The 18,705-nt window shown below is 40.5% G+C and overlaps 1 protein-coding gene across 5 annotated transcripts in view; it reads right to left on the bottom strand.

Moving 5' to 3' along the window:
• The window catches only part of NFKB1 (nuclear factor kappa B subunit 1), a 79,736-nt gene that overhangs the window by 45,287 nt on the left and 15,744 nt on the right, over positions 1–18,705 (bottom strand). For 3 of the 5 annotated variants that reach the window (XR_006176776.2, XM_005278519.5, XM_005278520.4), the window contains exons 2-5: positions 15,210–15,262; positions 12,533–12,617; positions 4,257–4,294; positions 782–880 (exon numbers count right to left, since the gene is read on the bottom strand). Coding sequence is in view for 4 of the 5 variants with exons in the window: in XM_005278519.5 (XP_005278576.2) it covers positions 782–880; positions 4,257–4,294; positions 12,533–12,617; positions 15,210–15,254 (267 nt within the window). In the remaining variant the exon portion in view is untranslated. Of the gene's footprint in view, positions 1–781; positions 881–4,256; positions 4,295–12,532; positions 12,618–15,209; positions 15,340–18,705 lie in introns of all 5 variants that reach the window. The other 2 variants (XM_008179152.4, XM_008179153.4) reach the window with 1 other exon arrangement.

The raw sequence follows: 18,705 nt of genomic DNA, 5'->3' as shown, positions 1-18,705 counted from the left end.
ATATTACCTCATAAAGAGCAAATTAATTCTTTCTTCACTAAACTCAATGGCTCTTAATTCATGAGCTCAGAAAGCTCAAAATAAAATATAGTATACTCTTCCCCTGCAATGCAAGGAGAACGTGATTGCTGAGGGAGCCTTAAGCTTGGAGGTTTCCTAACTGTAGTTCTGTTATAATCTCAACCCTAACATTGCATTTGCATAGGTATTTTTCTTTGGTTGATGGTTTTTAATAATAAAGACAAAGCTGCTTAGGAAATACTGCATTGTAAGCCTGATCCAACTCTTGTTAAAGTCAGTCTGTCTTTGGACTGAGCGTAACGTTAGGCAGCCATTTTTTAAAAACCTGGGCCCCGGAGCACTAGCTGCATTATGTGCTTTCAATCACTACCACAACAATGAGCACAAGCAAACATCTGGAAAGACTACCTACCTCTTCTTTTAAGGGGGGAAAAAGTAGTTTCAGAAGCCCTATGCTAATTTCCACTCTTAAAAACTTAGCAGTTCAAATGGACAAGCTTGGAGTGGGAAGGACCAGAGACATTCAGCAGATTCTTTTTAATTCACAGGATGGATTTTCACGTACCAAAAACAAAAAACCAGCTAGTGCCTTATTTATGTGCATTACAGTCTCTCAGTTTAAAAACTGGCATTGAAATACACAGCTCATCTCAATAACTTCAAATAGATTTATGGTGATGTATAAACCAATCCTATGTAAGGATTTTTTGTATGGCACTCACAATCACATTGTTAAATAATTAATAATTTATGAACTTACTTTGACCTGAGGGTATGATTTTTTGTTCTTTTCACTAGAAGCACCCGGAAGTCCACCATGTGATGGCCCTTCACACACATATCTGAAACGAAACCCCCTCTGTGGAGATTAAAAAAAAAAAATAAAGAAACTTTGAAAATCATCATTTTAAAACAACTATCCATTGACAAATTGAAATGTTATGGCTGCTAATTCCCGAAACATTCTCTGGATACTTCTATATGGGTGGCAAACAGTTTTATTCTCATTCACACACATAGCAGCAATTGGAATCTCTTCTCCCAATGCTAATGTGATTATACTAAATGGACTTAGGTGCAGAGATCTCTTTGCATCCCAGAAACCAGTCAGAAGGTGGATGAAGGATTTAGAATAGTGAAGACACTCTTGAAGACATCATGGTAGCAGTCAGGAGATGGGGAGAGGTAAAACAGGAGCCCCAACAGTGCAGGGAAGGTGAAGGGGGCAGGGAAAGAAATCGCTCTTCTCCCTTTCACAGAATAGCAGCCATGAAACCAACAAGAATGTCAATTTCACATTTCATGTCAGGAACATCATATTTTGGTATTTCTAAAACAAGTTTTCCAGGGATCTTCAGTTCGCCAAGACATTTGTTTCATATAGGAACAAAAGCAAATTCAAAAATACAGAAAGTTCTCGTGAACTGAAATCCATGAGATTTGGTGTGCTGTATTTATGAACACTTTTCCTTTATTTTCCCCATTATTTATTTCTGTAAATGGGGGGAAAGGAGTAGGAAGTGTCCAGGTTAAGAAAGCTGCACAAAATAATTCACTTTTATGATTAGATTACTTTTACACTGGACATAAAACATGAGCAGACACTGACAATTTTTGCAAAGGAACTCTGCCAGCATACAGTGAATGCCACTGGGAAGTCAGCCTTTACCAACAATAACTATACCATCATATCTGAGATAACACAATTTATCTGCGATTCTAAGGTTAAGAATATACCATGGGTCAGATCCTCAAAATGTATAAATCAGCATAACCCCAGTGAAGTAAATAAACATATAAAATTTCAAAGGATTTATTCTATCAAAGAGAAATTTAAACAAGATGGTTCTAAGTAATTGCTATAGTCATTGACATACCAGGGATGGAAAAAAACTACTGAAAATGAAAGCCACCTAGGAGGGGGGATTTGGGAGACAGTAGTATTTAATAGGATCCACTACAAAGAAATGTTAATACACCTTTAACTGTAATATTACAAATGGCACTACCTCTCTTATACTTTCAGTCAGGAAGGTTTCCCCTCTTAGGCCCCAATCCTGTGATTGACAGAGCTCTTTTGAGTTCAGTGTGATTCTAGGAAGTGCAGCAGTCTGCCAAGTAGCGTCAACTATATGGTTGTAGCCTTAATCAGACAACATTTGCCTGGCAGAATCAGGCTGCAGACATCTGACACCAGGTTCCTCTGAATGTAAGTGTTTGTCAGCCCACAGTTATTCACAATGCTCACACAATTGCTCTTAAAATGAGTAATCAACCTCAAAGCCTCCGCAATATCTATCCTGCTAAAGTCTTTGCTGTTTAAATACTTGTGCCTTATACAGTGTTTGACTTTCACTCACATACCCACAGAACACACTGATAATCATGAAACACAAAAGTTAAAATTCACTTCAACGCATTAAGGCAGAGCAATTGGGCTTTCTGCTGGTGAAGCGCCCAAGTGGGGGTTGGGGTTGTGGCAGCCGGGGCTGAAATTCATTCCTGAACCTAGGGCTAGGAGTGCAGAACAGCCACACCGAAGCCACTGCAAACTGCCAAGGCCGCTGGATCCATGTAATTGCCTGTATAATCTTCCCTACCTGGCGTTGTCCTGTCCCCATGACTGACCTATGTAGGGCCAGTGATGAGACTGCCTGCACAGTGCTCTGTCCATGGCTCACCCCGCACAGTCGCACTACAAACCTTAAATTGTCTGGTGCGCCTTGGGGCCTCTCTACAATGGGAGCCATGGGTGGGGTGGCCATTTTACAGCCATTGCACACTGTAGACCCAATCATGTATTTAAGGCACAGCCTGGCGTTTGGGATGATTCAGAACCACATGAGAAGCAGAATTGCTCCCAGAGCTCCAGGTGCATGGAGCATGCACATTTCACTGAGTGCAGTGTGCATCCCCCTGGTGTGCCAGCCCAGCCCAGTGCAAAGCTAGGGGTGGGGTCAGGGACCCACCTCCCCTCAACTTCCTTTGGGCTGATGTAGGTCTCTAGATGTGTATGGAGTGAGCAATCACTGCAGTCCTGAGTGCACAGATTGTATTGTGACAGGCCTTTATACGGGGTATGCCTGTGGTGGGGCAATCTTTGGTCACTTCCATCTCCCTATGCATCCACACAAGAGCATCACAATCTGGCCTTGTATGTGACTGTGTGGGAGGGGTAGGAAAAGGGCCTCAGTATTGTATTGGCCAAGGGAGGAATCACTGCATGTAGGATTATGTGCAAACGCCTTAGAAGGGCTGAAGCCACAATTCCAACAGAAATGCTGGAGTATCAGTCACAGTGAACACTCTGCACCTTTGCCCTGGGTGGGAAGGTGGTTTCCATCCCCAGCAACTCCCATACACTTTATCTGCATGAAGCCCAAGTAGTGCAGTGAGATGAAAATCATACTGACAGAGGAGTGAAAAGTAGTGTTGTTCTGTGCTTGTGTAACCCACACACCTCCTGAGTGTGGTTTCTGTCCCCTCTAGTGGCACCGAGACCACTTAGAGTTAATGAGTCTACTATAGCCTTAGCTAAAAGCCATGTGGCTTCTAGCTCATGCAGTAGAGGCTCATGCACTGAGGTCCCAGGTTTGATCCCACCTGCTGACGACCAGGGTCTGTTGGTGTTACACTTGTACAAAAATTGCATCCCAAAATTATCTTAATTTATTCTTGGGGTATTCAGCGTTACCAAGTGTGTGGCAAAAGGAATCTCACAGGACTACACAAATCATGAGTTAAAATTTCCTGCAAGGGTTTTGGAAAGAGTGCGGAAAAGGGCCATTATATTTGTTATTTTGATTTTTCATTTTAGCAAGAAATATTAAAAAAACCCTACAAATTGTACAGAAATATTTCATCGACTCATATTTGTTTCAAACATCGGGATATTTTCCTATCATGATCTATTTTAAGGCTCATTCCTAGATGGAAATGTTTTCTACCTTTAGTAAAATACATTTAATATAACCCTCAGATTTTTTTTGCCCTGTGAAACTTCCAGACAGATGACTAGAGATAAGAACCGAACAAAACAGGAAACAACCTTGCTATAAAAGCGTAAAAAACAAAACAGAACCCAGCTAATAATGCACCACACTTCTTATTGGTTCAAAATGCTTTACAATGAGATAGATTATTCAGTATCCCTCCATCTTGGATTACAGCGGTACTCAGACAATACAGCTGCCACAACTACCCAAAATATTTTCAAAATGCAGTATTCCTCTTACCTGTTTAGGCTGTTCTATGATTTGAAGGTATGGTCCATCTGGTAATAAAAAAATAGAAAAATAATAATGCACCTCTGATTTACATCAGCATCACATATAAGAAGTCAGAGGGCTAAAGTAGATGTTCTAAAAAGACAGGGTAAAATTTTCAAATATGCCTAAGAACCTAAGTTTTATTTTGAAAAGTGACTTGGGCACTTGGGAGCTGACATCCTATTGACTTTCAATGAGACTGAGGCTTTGTCAATGAGACTTTCGTCGTCAAAACTTTTGTCACTCAGGGGTGTGAAAAAATACCCCTCTGAATGACACAAGTTTTAACGATGAAAAGCACCAGTGTGGACAGTGCTTTGTTGGCAGGAGCTGCGCTCCCATGGACAAAGCTACCGCCCCTTGTTGGAGGTGGTTTTATTTTGTCACCGGGAGAGCTCTCTCCCAGGGATAAAGAGCAGCTACACAGCACACCTTACAATGGTGCGGCTGCACACGCTGTTGTTAGGTGTGCAGTGTAGACATAGCCTTAAGCTTTAAAGGGTGGGATTCACAAAGGGAGCTAAGGCTGAGACCTGCAATGTTTTAGCATCCTGCCAGCAAGTGGAATTCACAATCATGAGCTAGGCACCCAGGCTCCATACACAATGCCTCGGGGAGAGCTAGGTGCCTAAAAAGAGCTTCACAGAAGCCAGGAAGCTGAGCAGGAAGCTGCTTAAGCAGGCTAGTAGGAAATGCCAAAGAGAGGTGGGTGGCCAAAGCCCTGCCCCCTGAAGGAGCTAAGGATCTCAACTCCGGGCCAAAGGATGGCACCTCCCTGGACTTGGTATTAACAGCTTTGAACCCTTTCCTGGAGTTAGGCATGTATTCTAGGTCAAATATTTTTCAAGAAAAACAGAGGCGGCTGCTTGTAAACTTTAGCCTACAGGTTAGAGCACTCAGTAGGGATGTGGGAGACCCCAGTTCAATTCCCCCCTCTGCCCAATGTGGAGCAGAGATTTAAAACCAGGTCACTCACCCACAAAGTGAGTGCCCTACCACTAGGCTATGGGGCATCCTATGGTGGGGCTTTCTCAGTCTCTCCTGTTGAAGCCATTCCGCTTGGTAGGAAATAATTAAATATTCATTGCACCACAGAAAATGAGAGGTTGACTAACAGGGCGGTAGGAGATGCAAGTTCCAGTCTCTGCTCTAATGACTATTTTAATATTTCATACTTTATCACCTCCTCCTATGGCTGTGTTTTGTGCACCCCGAGCCTGATCCTGTGCTCTAAAGCAGCATCTGAGCATGTCCACCAGAACAGGTCCTGCAGGCAAGATAGGCTGGGGAATGCCTAGTTTATGGAGTGTTAGTTAGGTGCCAAGCTGCTCAGTGGTGTCAGGTGGCTATGCACTTGCCCACTGCCAGAAATGTAAGCACCGTGGGGACTTTACCAGTGGAAGCATAGGTGCCTAAGGACTTTGAGCACCTAGAGGATTAGATGCAGTTGAGCCAGATTTTTGAGGATCTAAATTTTGAACTTAAGTTTACTAAAGTGGAATTAGGTCCTTAAGTCCCCCTCATGAATCCCGTCCTAAGTGCCTAACTCACTCCTGAAAATGGGACTTAGGCTCCTAAGTCCTGTATACACTTTCAAAAATTTTACTCATGAGCCAGTTTCTGACACCAGGTATATGGGTCTGCTCGACTAATAATGTCAGACTCCAACTGACTTAAGTGGTCCATCATCAGATGCAATGGGTTAAATCCACCCCTGAGCACTGGGCCAGTACAAGGTCTATGCACCACTTAAATCCTACTTAAGCCAAGCCCTGTTTGGAGGACCTAAGTGATGCAAAGGCTCATGCTGGTCTTCTGAAGAGAGGTCAATTTGACCCTAATAAGCCTGATCCAAAGCTCATTGAAATCAACGGGAATCTTTCCATTGACTTCAATAGCCTTGGAGCAGGCCCTATGTGAGAAATTCTCACTGAAGTCATTCATTGCATGGCATCTGAGCACAGAATTCGGTCTAATCAGGGCTTAAATTAGAGGGAGGTACATAGAGCTAAGGCGTACCCCTGCTTGCCATCTCGTTCAGATTCTCAGCTGTGAAAAGAGAAAGTTCATCTCCTGCCCTTATGGCTGTGAAATCATTTTAATAATGTGAACCACGTGTTACTGATGCAGGGATGCCTTCATGAGTTTCAGAGAGCCTGAAAAAAACATTTCTGAGAGGTATAAACTGCCCCTTCATCTTAACGAGGTGTTAACTCTTATGACCAATGACAACGTTTAAATGTTAATAATGTTAACAATCAGCTGTTTATCAAGTCTGTAATAAAAGAGAATAATTTTAGGAAGATCTGCACAATCTACTATGAGTTGTATATCATTTTGGTGCCACAAGTGGTTACCATCACTTTTTTTTTTTTCAACACCCAAGAGAAAGACAAGTCCAAAAAGTCTAACAGAGTCCGCCAGGACACCAGAACCCCACCAAAACGAGCCAAACCACAGTAATCTAGCAGAGCCTATGGGTATTTCCATACACCACTGAGGAGATAACAAGATCCAGGACCTCATCAGAGCATGCATGACCATATTCTGAACAACTGCACAATTCACCACAAGTGGCATGTTGTTTTGACATCTCCAGTGGGGGCAGTTTAGAAGAGTACCATTAATCTTTTTGCAACCTGATGTTCACTGACTGGTTAAAATACTATAGGATTCATTTATCTGTAGTAGTGTGATTGTGTTATGTCTTACCCAGGCACTGAGACCATTCAATTTTAGTAAAATAGCTTTTTATTTCTTAAATAAAGATATCACACAATCTTCTCAAAAAAGGGAATCTTGGTAAATGCTCTAACTGGCAGATATATAAGGAGCCCTCATTGCTTATCTGTCAAAATCAGTTGACTCAGCAATTGCCTTCATGCCAAAGATATATTACAAAGGTTAGCAATGACAATCTTGAATCTAAAGCTCCTTTTACATGCAACTAACTATAAAACAAACTAATATGTAAGTTGGCCAAAGTAATAAATATGGAAATTGGGTTTATATTCTTCCTATGCAATTAAAAGTTTTGCTGGCATTCTAGAACACAACTGAACATTTTGTTTACTAAAAGTTTAAATAGATAAAGAGTCATATACCATTTTGCTTATTCTCTTTGTCTGTAACAGTGGGTTCCTTTTGAACTATGTTCTAATAGTAGTAGACAAAAATACTAAGGCAGAACATGACTTTGGACGCCTCACATATTAATACTGAGAGAAAGCAAAAAGAAAAAGCTATCGGAAATGTTGCAAGGTTGGCATAATGGCTTGTTATAGCCTAGTCAGATTACATGAATCATAGCTTTATTTAAACAAAATAGGCCGGGAGTTGCACCTTCTTACCACCAGTAAAAATTAGATTGTTGAACCTGATTGACTGAAAAAAAAAACCCAACAACCCCGCAGAAATAAGTCATTCTGATGTAGTACTGTTATGTGTATTTAGAAATGTTATTTAAAAATAAAGAGCAAGCATGTTAATTGACTTTCAAACATTAATACCCTAGTCATTTTATTTTGAATGTTAGAAAGGATTATATTATACAGGTTCTTAAACCACGCTCATCATTATATTGTCTGAACTCCTTCCAGAAATGCATCAAACAATGTGGCTACATTTGTCCTGTGTGGGTCATTCTTTCTCTCAAATCTCCCCCGGGGAGAGAATGTGTGCAGTGGAGTGTTTTGTTTAGGGAAGAGTTTTTGAGTTGTGATTATTTTAATATGTAGAAACTGTTTTGAGAATATAGGCACATTGAAGAGGTGTGCTGGAGCAGAAGGTGTGGAGACTTGTGATGGTCTTCAGTTCATGAGAGATTTTTTTTTGACAAGTTGGTACCAGCTATCAAGAAAGCTCTGTCTCCTGCACATTTCATTCTAACAAACGAATAATTTATAAATGTTAATCGGGCACAAAAAAGCACAGCAGCAAATCAACCACTAAATATGTCAACCTTTGATTGCGCTCCTACATTTTCAAAATGCATAACCTAAAGTTAGTGTATTTTGCCCAGAATTCTATGCTGTTTGGATGAAATTCACCCCTGTGTAGCAAATGTACCACTTAAGTGGTGCTTTAGCCCTCTGCAAAGGGATAAATTTCACTCCCACAGAAGGCCAAGTTCTAACATCACAATTCCTCATGATTTGCCTGACACTCCCGCTGCAAACAGGAAGGCTTTGTATTTGAAATTAACATCCACCTAACATGGATACATTTTGGGGCAGGCAACATTTTGATTTTGAACCTACTTATCTACCTAACTTCTTTTTCCTTCCTCTCACCTCACTCAGTTCAGACTAACTTCTGTCCCGCTACCTGCCCTCCTGCCTGAGTCATAGGCCTACTTCCCTCATCGCCTTCAACTGCTGTGTTTCTTCACTCTCCTTCCTTCCTCTCACACTTGAGTCACAGACCTCATGCTTCTTGCCACCTCTCACTGCTACACACGGCTTCTTTTTCTCTCAGAGCCTGCTCCTGCACACACTTTCTGGAGGAGTACCAATCTTCAGGATAGGGCCACTTCCTTAATCCCTCCCACCACAGAAATGCCAAGCAGAATGGGGTTTGTGAGATTGGAAGGTTTCACCCAGGCACTACCCAGGCAAGGCTGGCAGAGTTGCAGGACTAATGGATTTTCCGAGCCAACAGCCTGGCTAGGTAGTGCCTGAAACAATTAATTTTAGACCCTGAGATAGCCCTGACTTCTGGATGGTGACCAGGCTGCTGTATTGGACCCAACCTTTGGATCCCATGTGCTGCTAAATTCCTTGGGTCTGGGCAGTGACTGATTACAGTCTCTAGTTCTGGGTCACTCATGTGCACTCCCAGGTGAGCACCACCTGTCTGACACCCCATTGGCAGTGGGACCCCACCAACCAGATGCCTACACCCTGGAATCAGTGCCTCAGCCCTCCAGATGGCCCCTGTAGCTTATAAATGTTCTTCCCAGAGGTCTAACCTTGTGGGCACTCTGGTTTATAGTTTCTCTCTTCAGGGACCACATGACAGTTAAAGCCAAGGAACTTCTTAAACAAACACACACACACACACACACACACACACACACACACACACTTTACTCATAATGAGCACAAGAGGTATAGATCTAGATGAGACAACAAAACCTCTATGCAATCCCTCTCCCCCTCAGAGTCATCCTCACTCCTGAGACTCTTTTGGGGTTTGGCTATTCTGCTGGGAGAAGGCACGCTTGTCCTGCCCCTCTCCTCCAGCATGTCTTCTCTTTCTGGTGGTGATATGGGTTCCTTGCTTAGAGAGCATGTCTCTTTTTACAGTCAGTCTGCCACCCCTTTCTCCTTCTGTCCTTCTCCTGTGGATTTTCCATTCTCCAGCACACATATACACACCCCATGGCTGCGGGGCATAGAGAAGAGTTCAGTGAGCAAGAGTCATTAGTAAGATAATAGTCCTTGGCAGCTGCCGGGTGTGGCTATTCAATTGTTAATGGCCCCGCTTCAGATCTGCAGGCATGGTCTTTTGCCATACAATGGAAGTTTTAATCCGCACTGAAGATGACAGTCTTAAATAGAGGTCATAAAATCACATCTTTTCCTAAGCTTACGCAGACATATTCCCCAAACTGTTACACCGCTGCACACATTTTTTTCTATATGTTGTGGGAAAGATTGTGAATGGTTGTGCAGTGAGGAGGAGGCAGTAGGGAACCAGCCAAAATTGCAGCCCCTGCACTCTGGGTGTAACTTGCCAAAAAGGGGGGGCAAGGAGTGAACAGAGCTACAGCTCTGCCCCTCCACTCCACACTAGACTGGGGTGGCTTGCCACACTGGGTGAGTAAATTCTTCTTCTTACAGGGGTGTCGTAGATTGTGCTCCCTTGACCCCCTAAACAGCAAGGATTTGCCGGAGACACTGTCTCCCAGGCAGAATGCATCCCAGTGCTCCCCATGTAGCAGTGCAGTGTATTATTCATACAGTCAGAATGAAGCTGGAGGGACAGCAGTACATCACTGCATTATATTTACAAACATACGCACGCCTACTTGTCAGAAAGTCCCTAAACTCCCTAGTTGTTTATTACTTGTTTAAATGACACTCAAATGGCACTATAACCCACAGTTATACATTAAACCTGCTCCTTGTCAAATCAGTAACTCAGCCATTGTCCATGGTTGACTGAAAGATTTAAGTGCTGGGGCTGCATCAATGGCAGATATTAGCCAACTAGGTTCTCCAACTTCTTCATTCGGCAGACCACTTTGTGAGAGATAAGTTCTCTCTTGGACACCTCCCACCTCAATTTCTCCCTACGGGTGGCTGTCAAAGTGCTTCATTTTGGAGACTACCAGGGAAGCTCCTCAGGCCTCTTTGAGGATCACTTTCTTAGACGGACACACACACAAACAAAAATAGGATGTGATTTCCAAAAGCACTCTGTGTTGGCTTAACTGTGCTCTGACTGAAGTAAATTGTAAAAACCCCACAGATTTCAATCAGAGTTGAATTAAACCAAGAATAAGCACTTTTGAAAATCCCAAGACAAAACTGCAAGTAATCTCCTCTGAGTATAGAAGAGTATTAGTTCCTGTTTTCAATGGTTAAAATACAATCCCCATCTCACAATACCATATTAAAATGTGGCTAAACGGCAGACTCATAGCAGTGACAACACCACAATTCAAAGAACAGTAGGAAATTAATGTGCCATGATTTGTTATGGTGACATTACTCAAGAAGTTGAGTGAAGATTATCAGGTAAACTAAAAAACTACATGTGGTGAGAAGCATATCACTGCAGAAGGACCCAGAGGTACGTGCAACACTGATCATGTCAGAGTTAGGACCTGCTACTTAAAACTGTTTCAAACTAGTAAGCAGATGTCTCTCTCAGAGACTTGGGGACGTTGGGGGAAAAAAACTAGGGGTATGTTCTGTAGCAAGCCTCTAGGCTTTGCAATTGAATCCTAGTGGCCAATTCCATTCTATGTTAATAAAAAAATGTTGCGATACCAACTGATTGAGTTTAAATGGGATTTACACAGCCCTCTGCACAAGGATTTTACTTTTATGCCCTTTACTGCTGTCATATTTGCAAATGCATCCAACAAACTGCACTTTTGATTTCTGTGATACAAAGCAACTTGTGATGCCAAAAGTACCAGATATGTCCTGACTGAATGTGGAGTTAAATGGATCATCAACAGAACATGACGACAGCATGTAAGCTGCAGTGGAGAATCAGCAGCAAAGACATTAACAATAGGTCAGAGAAAAATTCTAACAACGTTACTGATAAATAAGGATTCAGAGTTCTTTTCTTTTCCAAATCTGTTAATCCAATAGACTAGACGGGGAGGCTCAGGATTCCTACTTTCAAATTAAAAGTAATATTGACAAATGACATTTGAAAAAACCTCCAAGGACAAATTACCAGATAATATTAATCAATATGTTTATTCTTCTCCTGATCTCTGCCAAGAGATTTCAACACTCCTAAATCAGTCCCACACTGGGGATAATTGATCCACATACTGACTCAAAATATTCATTATTTTTTTTGCAGAGGTTGCAGGGGGGGGAAGTGCCAGAATTTAGCTCTGCATTTTCAACATTGTGTCAACATTCAGGAAACTGTTAGGTGCTTTTAATATCAACCTGACACTTTACAGGAAATACAGAAGTCACTGAGAAGGAAAACAGATTCAAATGATACAGGAAGCTGAATATATTCTAGGTTTCATTAGTGAGAAACATATCCCCTTAAAAACAACTACAACAAATGAAACACAGCACAAGATAGCATGTAAAAAATGTATCTGTTACACTAGGCAGGCAATACAACAACTGGAGGCATCTAAAAATGGTATTGTCCCTTTAAAAATTCAACACATCATTTATTGATGTTTGATCAATCAGAACATTTAACTGGCTAAAACATTCAGTTTCTATATTTAGGCACAAAAGTATCCTTGGTAGTAGAACAGTCACAGATTCTTCTTGCAGGTGAAGTGAGGTTGGGGGATTCTTAAATGTGTTTTAAAATCTGACATTTTAACAACAATATGAGGAAGTAAGGATAAAAACTTCAAGGTGTTTTATAATAGAACATAATAAATATAAACAGACCATCCTCTTTGAAAGACCTCTCTTTCTCTCTCTCTCTCACACACTCACACTGTCTCTCTCTCACACACACACAATTGGAAGAAACACTAGGAAGATAAATCACCATGACCAAATAGCAGTGGCTCTTACCTGTTCGTAGTGGTAACTCTGAGGTAATGAAACCTGTATTATTAAATAGTGCATTCACTCCCATGAACTGTTCCATTGCAAACATCTGTATTGAAACAGAGTTAATGATTATTAATATGCAAAAATACTTTTACACATACAGTATCCTTCAACGAAGGATTTCAAAGCACTTTGCAAATATTAATTAGGATTCCCAATATACCTCTCAGATAGGTACGCATTCTTATTCCTGTATCACAGGTGGGATAAATCAAAGCTCAGAGAGTTTAAAGACTTGTCCACACTAACACTCCTTGATGCATCTTTTTAATGGTGCAACTCCACTAGTGCTAGCTCCTGTGGACCTGGTAGTGTAGACAGGACTCAGCATTTTGACCAGTGTAACCTGTAGGTCTGTAGCAAGCATGGAAAGGGGTTGCTGAGCCGTGCAAAGTGCTAGTGTGCATGCACCACAGGCCAAATATTCAAAAGCGCTTGGAAGTTGAACTTTTTTGAAAATCTGGCCCCAATAGTGGCCACTAAGCACTTGAACATCTAGCCCCAGGTGACTTGCCCAAGGTCATACTCAGAGTCAATGACTGAGCTAAAAGTTCCAACTCCCAATCCCCTTATCTAACCATCATCTAGCCACCATCTTTGTTTAAAACATATTCACAAGGGACACACCATGTTAAAATGACAGTACCAAACGAGCAGCTTCCGTGGGCTCAACTTAAAAAGTTCTCGTTGAATTCCAAAAAATATATAGTTAAGAACAGACTTTTTGATCTACTGTAAGTAGTACCACAACTAAATTCAACGCTTTTCAAATTGGAGGATAAGCACAAAACAAAAAAGTCTCTGTGAAATAAAAATGAGTAAACATAACCTTTTTATAAACCTAGAAATTTGCTTCCGAAGGTATTTAATATGACAGAAGAGAGAATCTTCCTGGACTGGATGATGTGGTACTTGTTATTGGTCTAGCAATTAACATACAAGCAGCAAGTCTTTTCATCACAATTAATCTACTAGTTTGGAACAAATTGTTGGGTTGACTCTGCCAGTACAGGACCACAGGGACAACTCACTGGTGGTGAATACACAGCTCTCCTGTTAAAAGTCTAGTGACTGCATCACAGCTCCAGTCTGCTCCCTCTGTACCCATAAGGGCAGCTTGCTGGGCAAGCTCTGCTCTTAGCTCTAAGGATAGGGTTTGGGAATTTTCAACAGTCCTTCCCTGCTTTTCTTCTCTCCTTCCTCTCTCTCCTCTTCCCCTCAGCAGTGTCCCGACCCACTGACCTCAGCAGGGGAAAACACTGGAGTCAACTGCATTGTAATCGCAAGTCAGTGACTGTTTCCTCATCCTTCTCAGCTGTGGTCAACAAAGACTAGGGAGGGCCCTTCCCATGATAAGTAGGTGAAGGCTTTCACTGTCTTCTTAAAGGAAGGTGACTGCCCATCAGTGAAGACAAGGGACTTCAGTCAGACTGGTTTCTCCAGGGGTGCATTTATGTACACAAATGAGCTCCCTGATTTTAGAATTAAACTCAATAGGTTTCATGAACTATGAGATCTCTTCTCCCCTTTCTATATGTACGTATATCCCTCACTGCCACTCATGATGGGTTATATGAGTATTTCAATGGGAAAATAGAGCTGAATAGTGAAACCCTGGCCCACTGAACTCATTGGGAGTTTTGCTGTTGACTTTAACGGGGCCAGGATTTTACATTTCTTTTTTTATGTACGCTAAGAAAAGTTAGTCCTATTCTCAGTGTTACCAACCCTAGTGATTCTATTGCGAGTTTCACATTATTTGGTGTTATTCTTATTCTCTGGAGTCACATGAATAGGTGAGAATCTGAGCTTTTATTTTAAAAAAGTATGTTTCTAGATCTCATGGCTAGGGAGAAAAGCTTAAAAATGTAACCCCAGACCCATGCACCCTGATAGTTCCAAAACCAGAAGGCAAATAAAAAACATCAAATGTAATTTTTTAATCTCATTATTTTAAAATCAATCTCATGCTTTTTGAAAGTTTGGGACTGGCAATACTGTATTCTTGCCCTGGGCAAAGCCAGATCCAAATGTCAAATGTAATCCATTTAGCATGTATTTACATACATTAAGCCTTAGGAGATTAACATATTTTTTAATTGGAGCCTCTGAATCAAGCACAGTTCTCATCCCTTGAATTAATTATAGCAAAGTGACCTAAAGTAATTTTGGATCAGTGAAGAGTTTGGGAATTCTGGAGTCCCACCAAAATGGTTGTGAATGAAGGAACACTGCGGTCAATTTCAAATCAACAAACCTCTGATAAAATAATATATAAAAATGCTCCTTTGTGTAATTAACTTCAGTCATGGCAATCACTGAATTAATTTCAGTGTAAGTTTGGATTGGGCAGCTAGGAAATAAAAACAAATGTACGAAATTCTTTTAAAGCCACATTTACACCGTTCAGGCAATGTCAAAGGGTAGGCCATACAGTGGGAGAAATTTACATTTTACTGATATGGGCTTCTTATTGATACAGGTTTATTCTGATATTTTTCTCTTTGATGTTGTCAGACTATAGAAAATTTAGACACTATGGGAATGGGCACATGACAAATAGCTAAAATAGCCAGACAGAATAAACTCATATGCTTTTGACACATTGAGAGCATATAAAATGTGTGTTAATACTTACTTGATGATCAGATACTCCCATGATATAGGCATCTTCTTCTGCCATTTTAAGAGCTGAAATGATGAAAGCACGAAGAGGATGATTGTTCACTGACCGCCGTATTTTTTTCAGTATGCAATAACAATAATACCTGTATCAAAATAACATGAGTCTGCTTTCAAATGAAAAGTCACATGCATTCATTGTTAAAGCTCTGACAACCCATCTCTGAATTATCCAACTGTAATAGCAACATCATCCACTGCTCAGATACCCTTAAAATTGCTCAGCACCTCCAAAGGGTGGGACTCAGAACAAAGACTGGGGTTTCCTGCTTTCAACTCCCATTGAATTGAAAATCCCAACAAAGTATTAGAGTCAACATTCATCTCCCTTTGTAATGCCATTAAAACCAGGAATAAATTTGTTTCTCTATTTTTACCAGGGTGAATAAAAATCATTTTTTTTATTTAAAATGATTTTTTTTTTAAAAATCAGATTTTTTGATTGAGTTATTTAAATGGTAAGTTTTTCTTTTTAAAAATAAACCTGTTTAAAATGAAATCAGAATTTAATATAAAATATGTTAAGACCCAAATTTATTATACTCTTAAAATATTTAAATGAAAAATAAATATGCTTTTTTGTGTCTTTAATTAAATTCCAGTTATCATCCTAATGCAACTTGATGCAAATCATGAGCAAAAAGTTAATTATTTAGTAAATTAGCAATATATCATTTGCCATTTTCCAACATATAAAAATGTACAATTAATAAGAATCTGAAAATATTAAGCTATGTAATTGCTTAAATAAATGTATGCAGATATCGTGCATCCTCCTACGTAGCAAAAAGATTAATGTAAAGGTTCTATTTAGTTGTAAATAAATAGGTTTTAATGGTTATATCAACAAATGAGAATGCATCTTTCTTTATAAAAATAACTGAAGCACAAACGGAAAAGATGACGAAAATCACCAAGTTAAATCAAGGCTTTCTGCTTGGCGATTAAAATCAATTTACCCTGGTTTTCACTCTGAATATTCTGGGCTTTGGCAGTTTAAGCAAAGCTATTAGCATATTTTAAGCAACAATAATCATATATTGTGCATCTATAGAATCTATTTTCCAAAGACGGAGGGCCAAAGAAGGTACAGTGCAAATTTTCAAAAGCGTTGACTAATTTTGGATGCCTTTGATTGTGGATGCCCAATGTGAGACATCTGTGGCCTGACTGCCACTTGTGCTGAGTACCCACAACTGCAAGTGTAGCCAATAAGAGCTGCAGGTGCTCAGCACCTCTAACAATTAACTTTCCAGACATCTTAATGTGAACACTCCCAAAAAGAGACACCCAAAATTGGTGGACACTTCGGAAATTTGGACCTAAGTGATTTTCCCAGGGCCATAAAACAAGTCACTAGGAAATGAGCTAGGAAATGAATCTCGGAATCCTGGCTCCTAGTTCTCTAGTCTAATTGTGACAAAAGACTGCTTTTTTATTTTAACCTTGTTAAATGTTGTTATATTTCCTTTATAATGTTAAAATATTTTTAAAAAAACTTCTCAGGGAAATGTATGAGTAGACAGTATAATGTAGCTAATGAAATGCATTAACTCTAAAAGAGTCATTTGACCGTAACATGAAAACATGTTGTAAATAAAGGACAATAACTTTACAAAGATAGGCAGGAGTCAATAGCTCTCATCTTTCATCACGAAGATTATTAACAATATTTTCCAGTGAGCTAAAAACCAATTATGAAAATCTACAGTCATGCAAAAATGTGGGAAATGATTAAGAATCTGTAAGGAAAATTGAGTCACCGAGTAACCTTTACATGTCTAGAGAGGAAGGCATTGAAAAGAAAAATTGGAACATCCACATACTGTCTTTGGGCAGAAACTAAACCTGGCATGTTGACAGGGTCCAAAGGAGATGTGGCTCAACCTTCCAGCACCATTGTAAAAGAGAGAGAAAAATCAAAAAGGGAAAAACAGAAGCCTTCTTTGGGAAAACAGGAGTTCAAGGCGGTAAAACTACATCTTAGCACAGCAAGTACAAACTTGCTTTTCCCCTAACTTCAACGTTGAAGAGATTTTTTTAAAGTGGGAGTGTACCTAATGTCTAGTTGCAGTATTGGTCATATATCAAATAATTGGAAATGGTATTCAGCCAAAGATGAATAGTGGATATAATAATAAATTGTATTTGATCAATTATTACAGCAAGATGTCAGTAATCAAAGCACCGTTAGTCAACGATATAACCTTACAAAACTCAGAAAGCTAAGCATTGTCTTTCCTATTATGTTTTATAATTTGCTATTGACATTATAACCCTTTATGAAGAAAAAGCCTGGCAGATAGAGCATCTGTAGCCAGCCTCTCTTTACACAATATCCTTCCGTGTAATAGATTTTATGTATTTATACCAGTGGTTCCCAAACTTGTTCCGCCGCTTGTGCAGGGAAAGCCGCTGGTGGGCCGGGCTGGTTTGTGTGCCTGCCGCATCCGCAGGTTCAACCGATCGCGGCTCCCAGTGGCCGCGGTTCACTGCTCCAGGCCAATGGGAACTGCTGGAAGAGGTGTGGGCCGAAGGACGTACTGACCGCCGCTTCCAGCAGCTCCCATTGGCCTGGAGCAGCGAATCGCGGCCACTGGGAGCCGCAATCGGCCGAACCTGCGGATGCGGCAGGTACACAAACTGGCCTGGCCTGCCAGGGGCTTTTCCTGCACAAGCAGCGGAACAAGTTTGGGAACCACTTATTTATACCATTAATAATTCCAACAATTGAGTTCAAAATTAGTACAGCTACTTCAAACAATGAGGCATTCTAAGTAGGCTTTGTTTTGTTTTTTACAGTTCTGGATTATAGAGGAATATAACCCTACTGACTAAATACTTACTAAAAATTTGCCATGAAATGACTTCCTATTTAGATGGAAAGTGGAAACTGGAAGAGCACAAAAGGCCAAATTTTCAGGAAGCCACCAGAAATGCATCTGCACAATTACTTATGTCCCAAATTGGGTAACCGTATATACAAATGCCAGATTCCACTCACAGAAGTGAAATGAAAATTGTTTCCGAGAGTCTAAAACCATTTTTCCTCATTTGGCCGAAGAATACTTAACTCAATCCAATTATGATTCTATGAGTCTTCTAAGCAAAGCAAAGATCAAAATGTCCTTAAAGGCCAAGCAAAATAGAAATGATAGTGATAGGAAGAAGGAAACACTTTGAGGGGGTGGCTAGAATGCGAACCTCTCTCTCTATCGATGGTGTTTGCTTGCCAATTGTCAAGGTAGTGTGTAGTCTCTGGGTCCTGTTGGACTCTCCTCTACTCCTGAACATGAACATAGAAACAGTGGAAAGACATGTAGTGCCTCCTTCCAAATCTGGTTAACTAGGAGATTGAGCCCATTGCTGCTGGAGGATGATGGAGCTATGATGTACAAGCTCCATGCATTTATCACCTGCAGATTTGATTACAGCATCATTCACTACCTGAG

The sequence above is a fragment of the Chrysemys picta genome, chromosome 5 (genome assembly GCF_011386835.1).
Source record: "Chrysemys picta bellii isolate R12L10 chromosome 5, ASM1138683v2, whole genome shotgun sequence".
NCBI lineage: Eukaryota > Metazoa > Chordata > Testudines > Emydidae > Chrysemys > Chrysemys picta.
The sequence above is the reverse complement of the archived record's forward strand: the minus strand, read 5'-3'. Positions and strand labels throughout refer to the sequence as shown.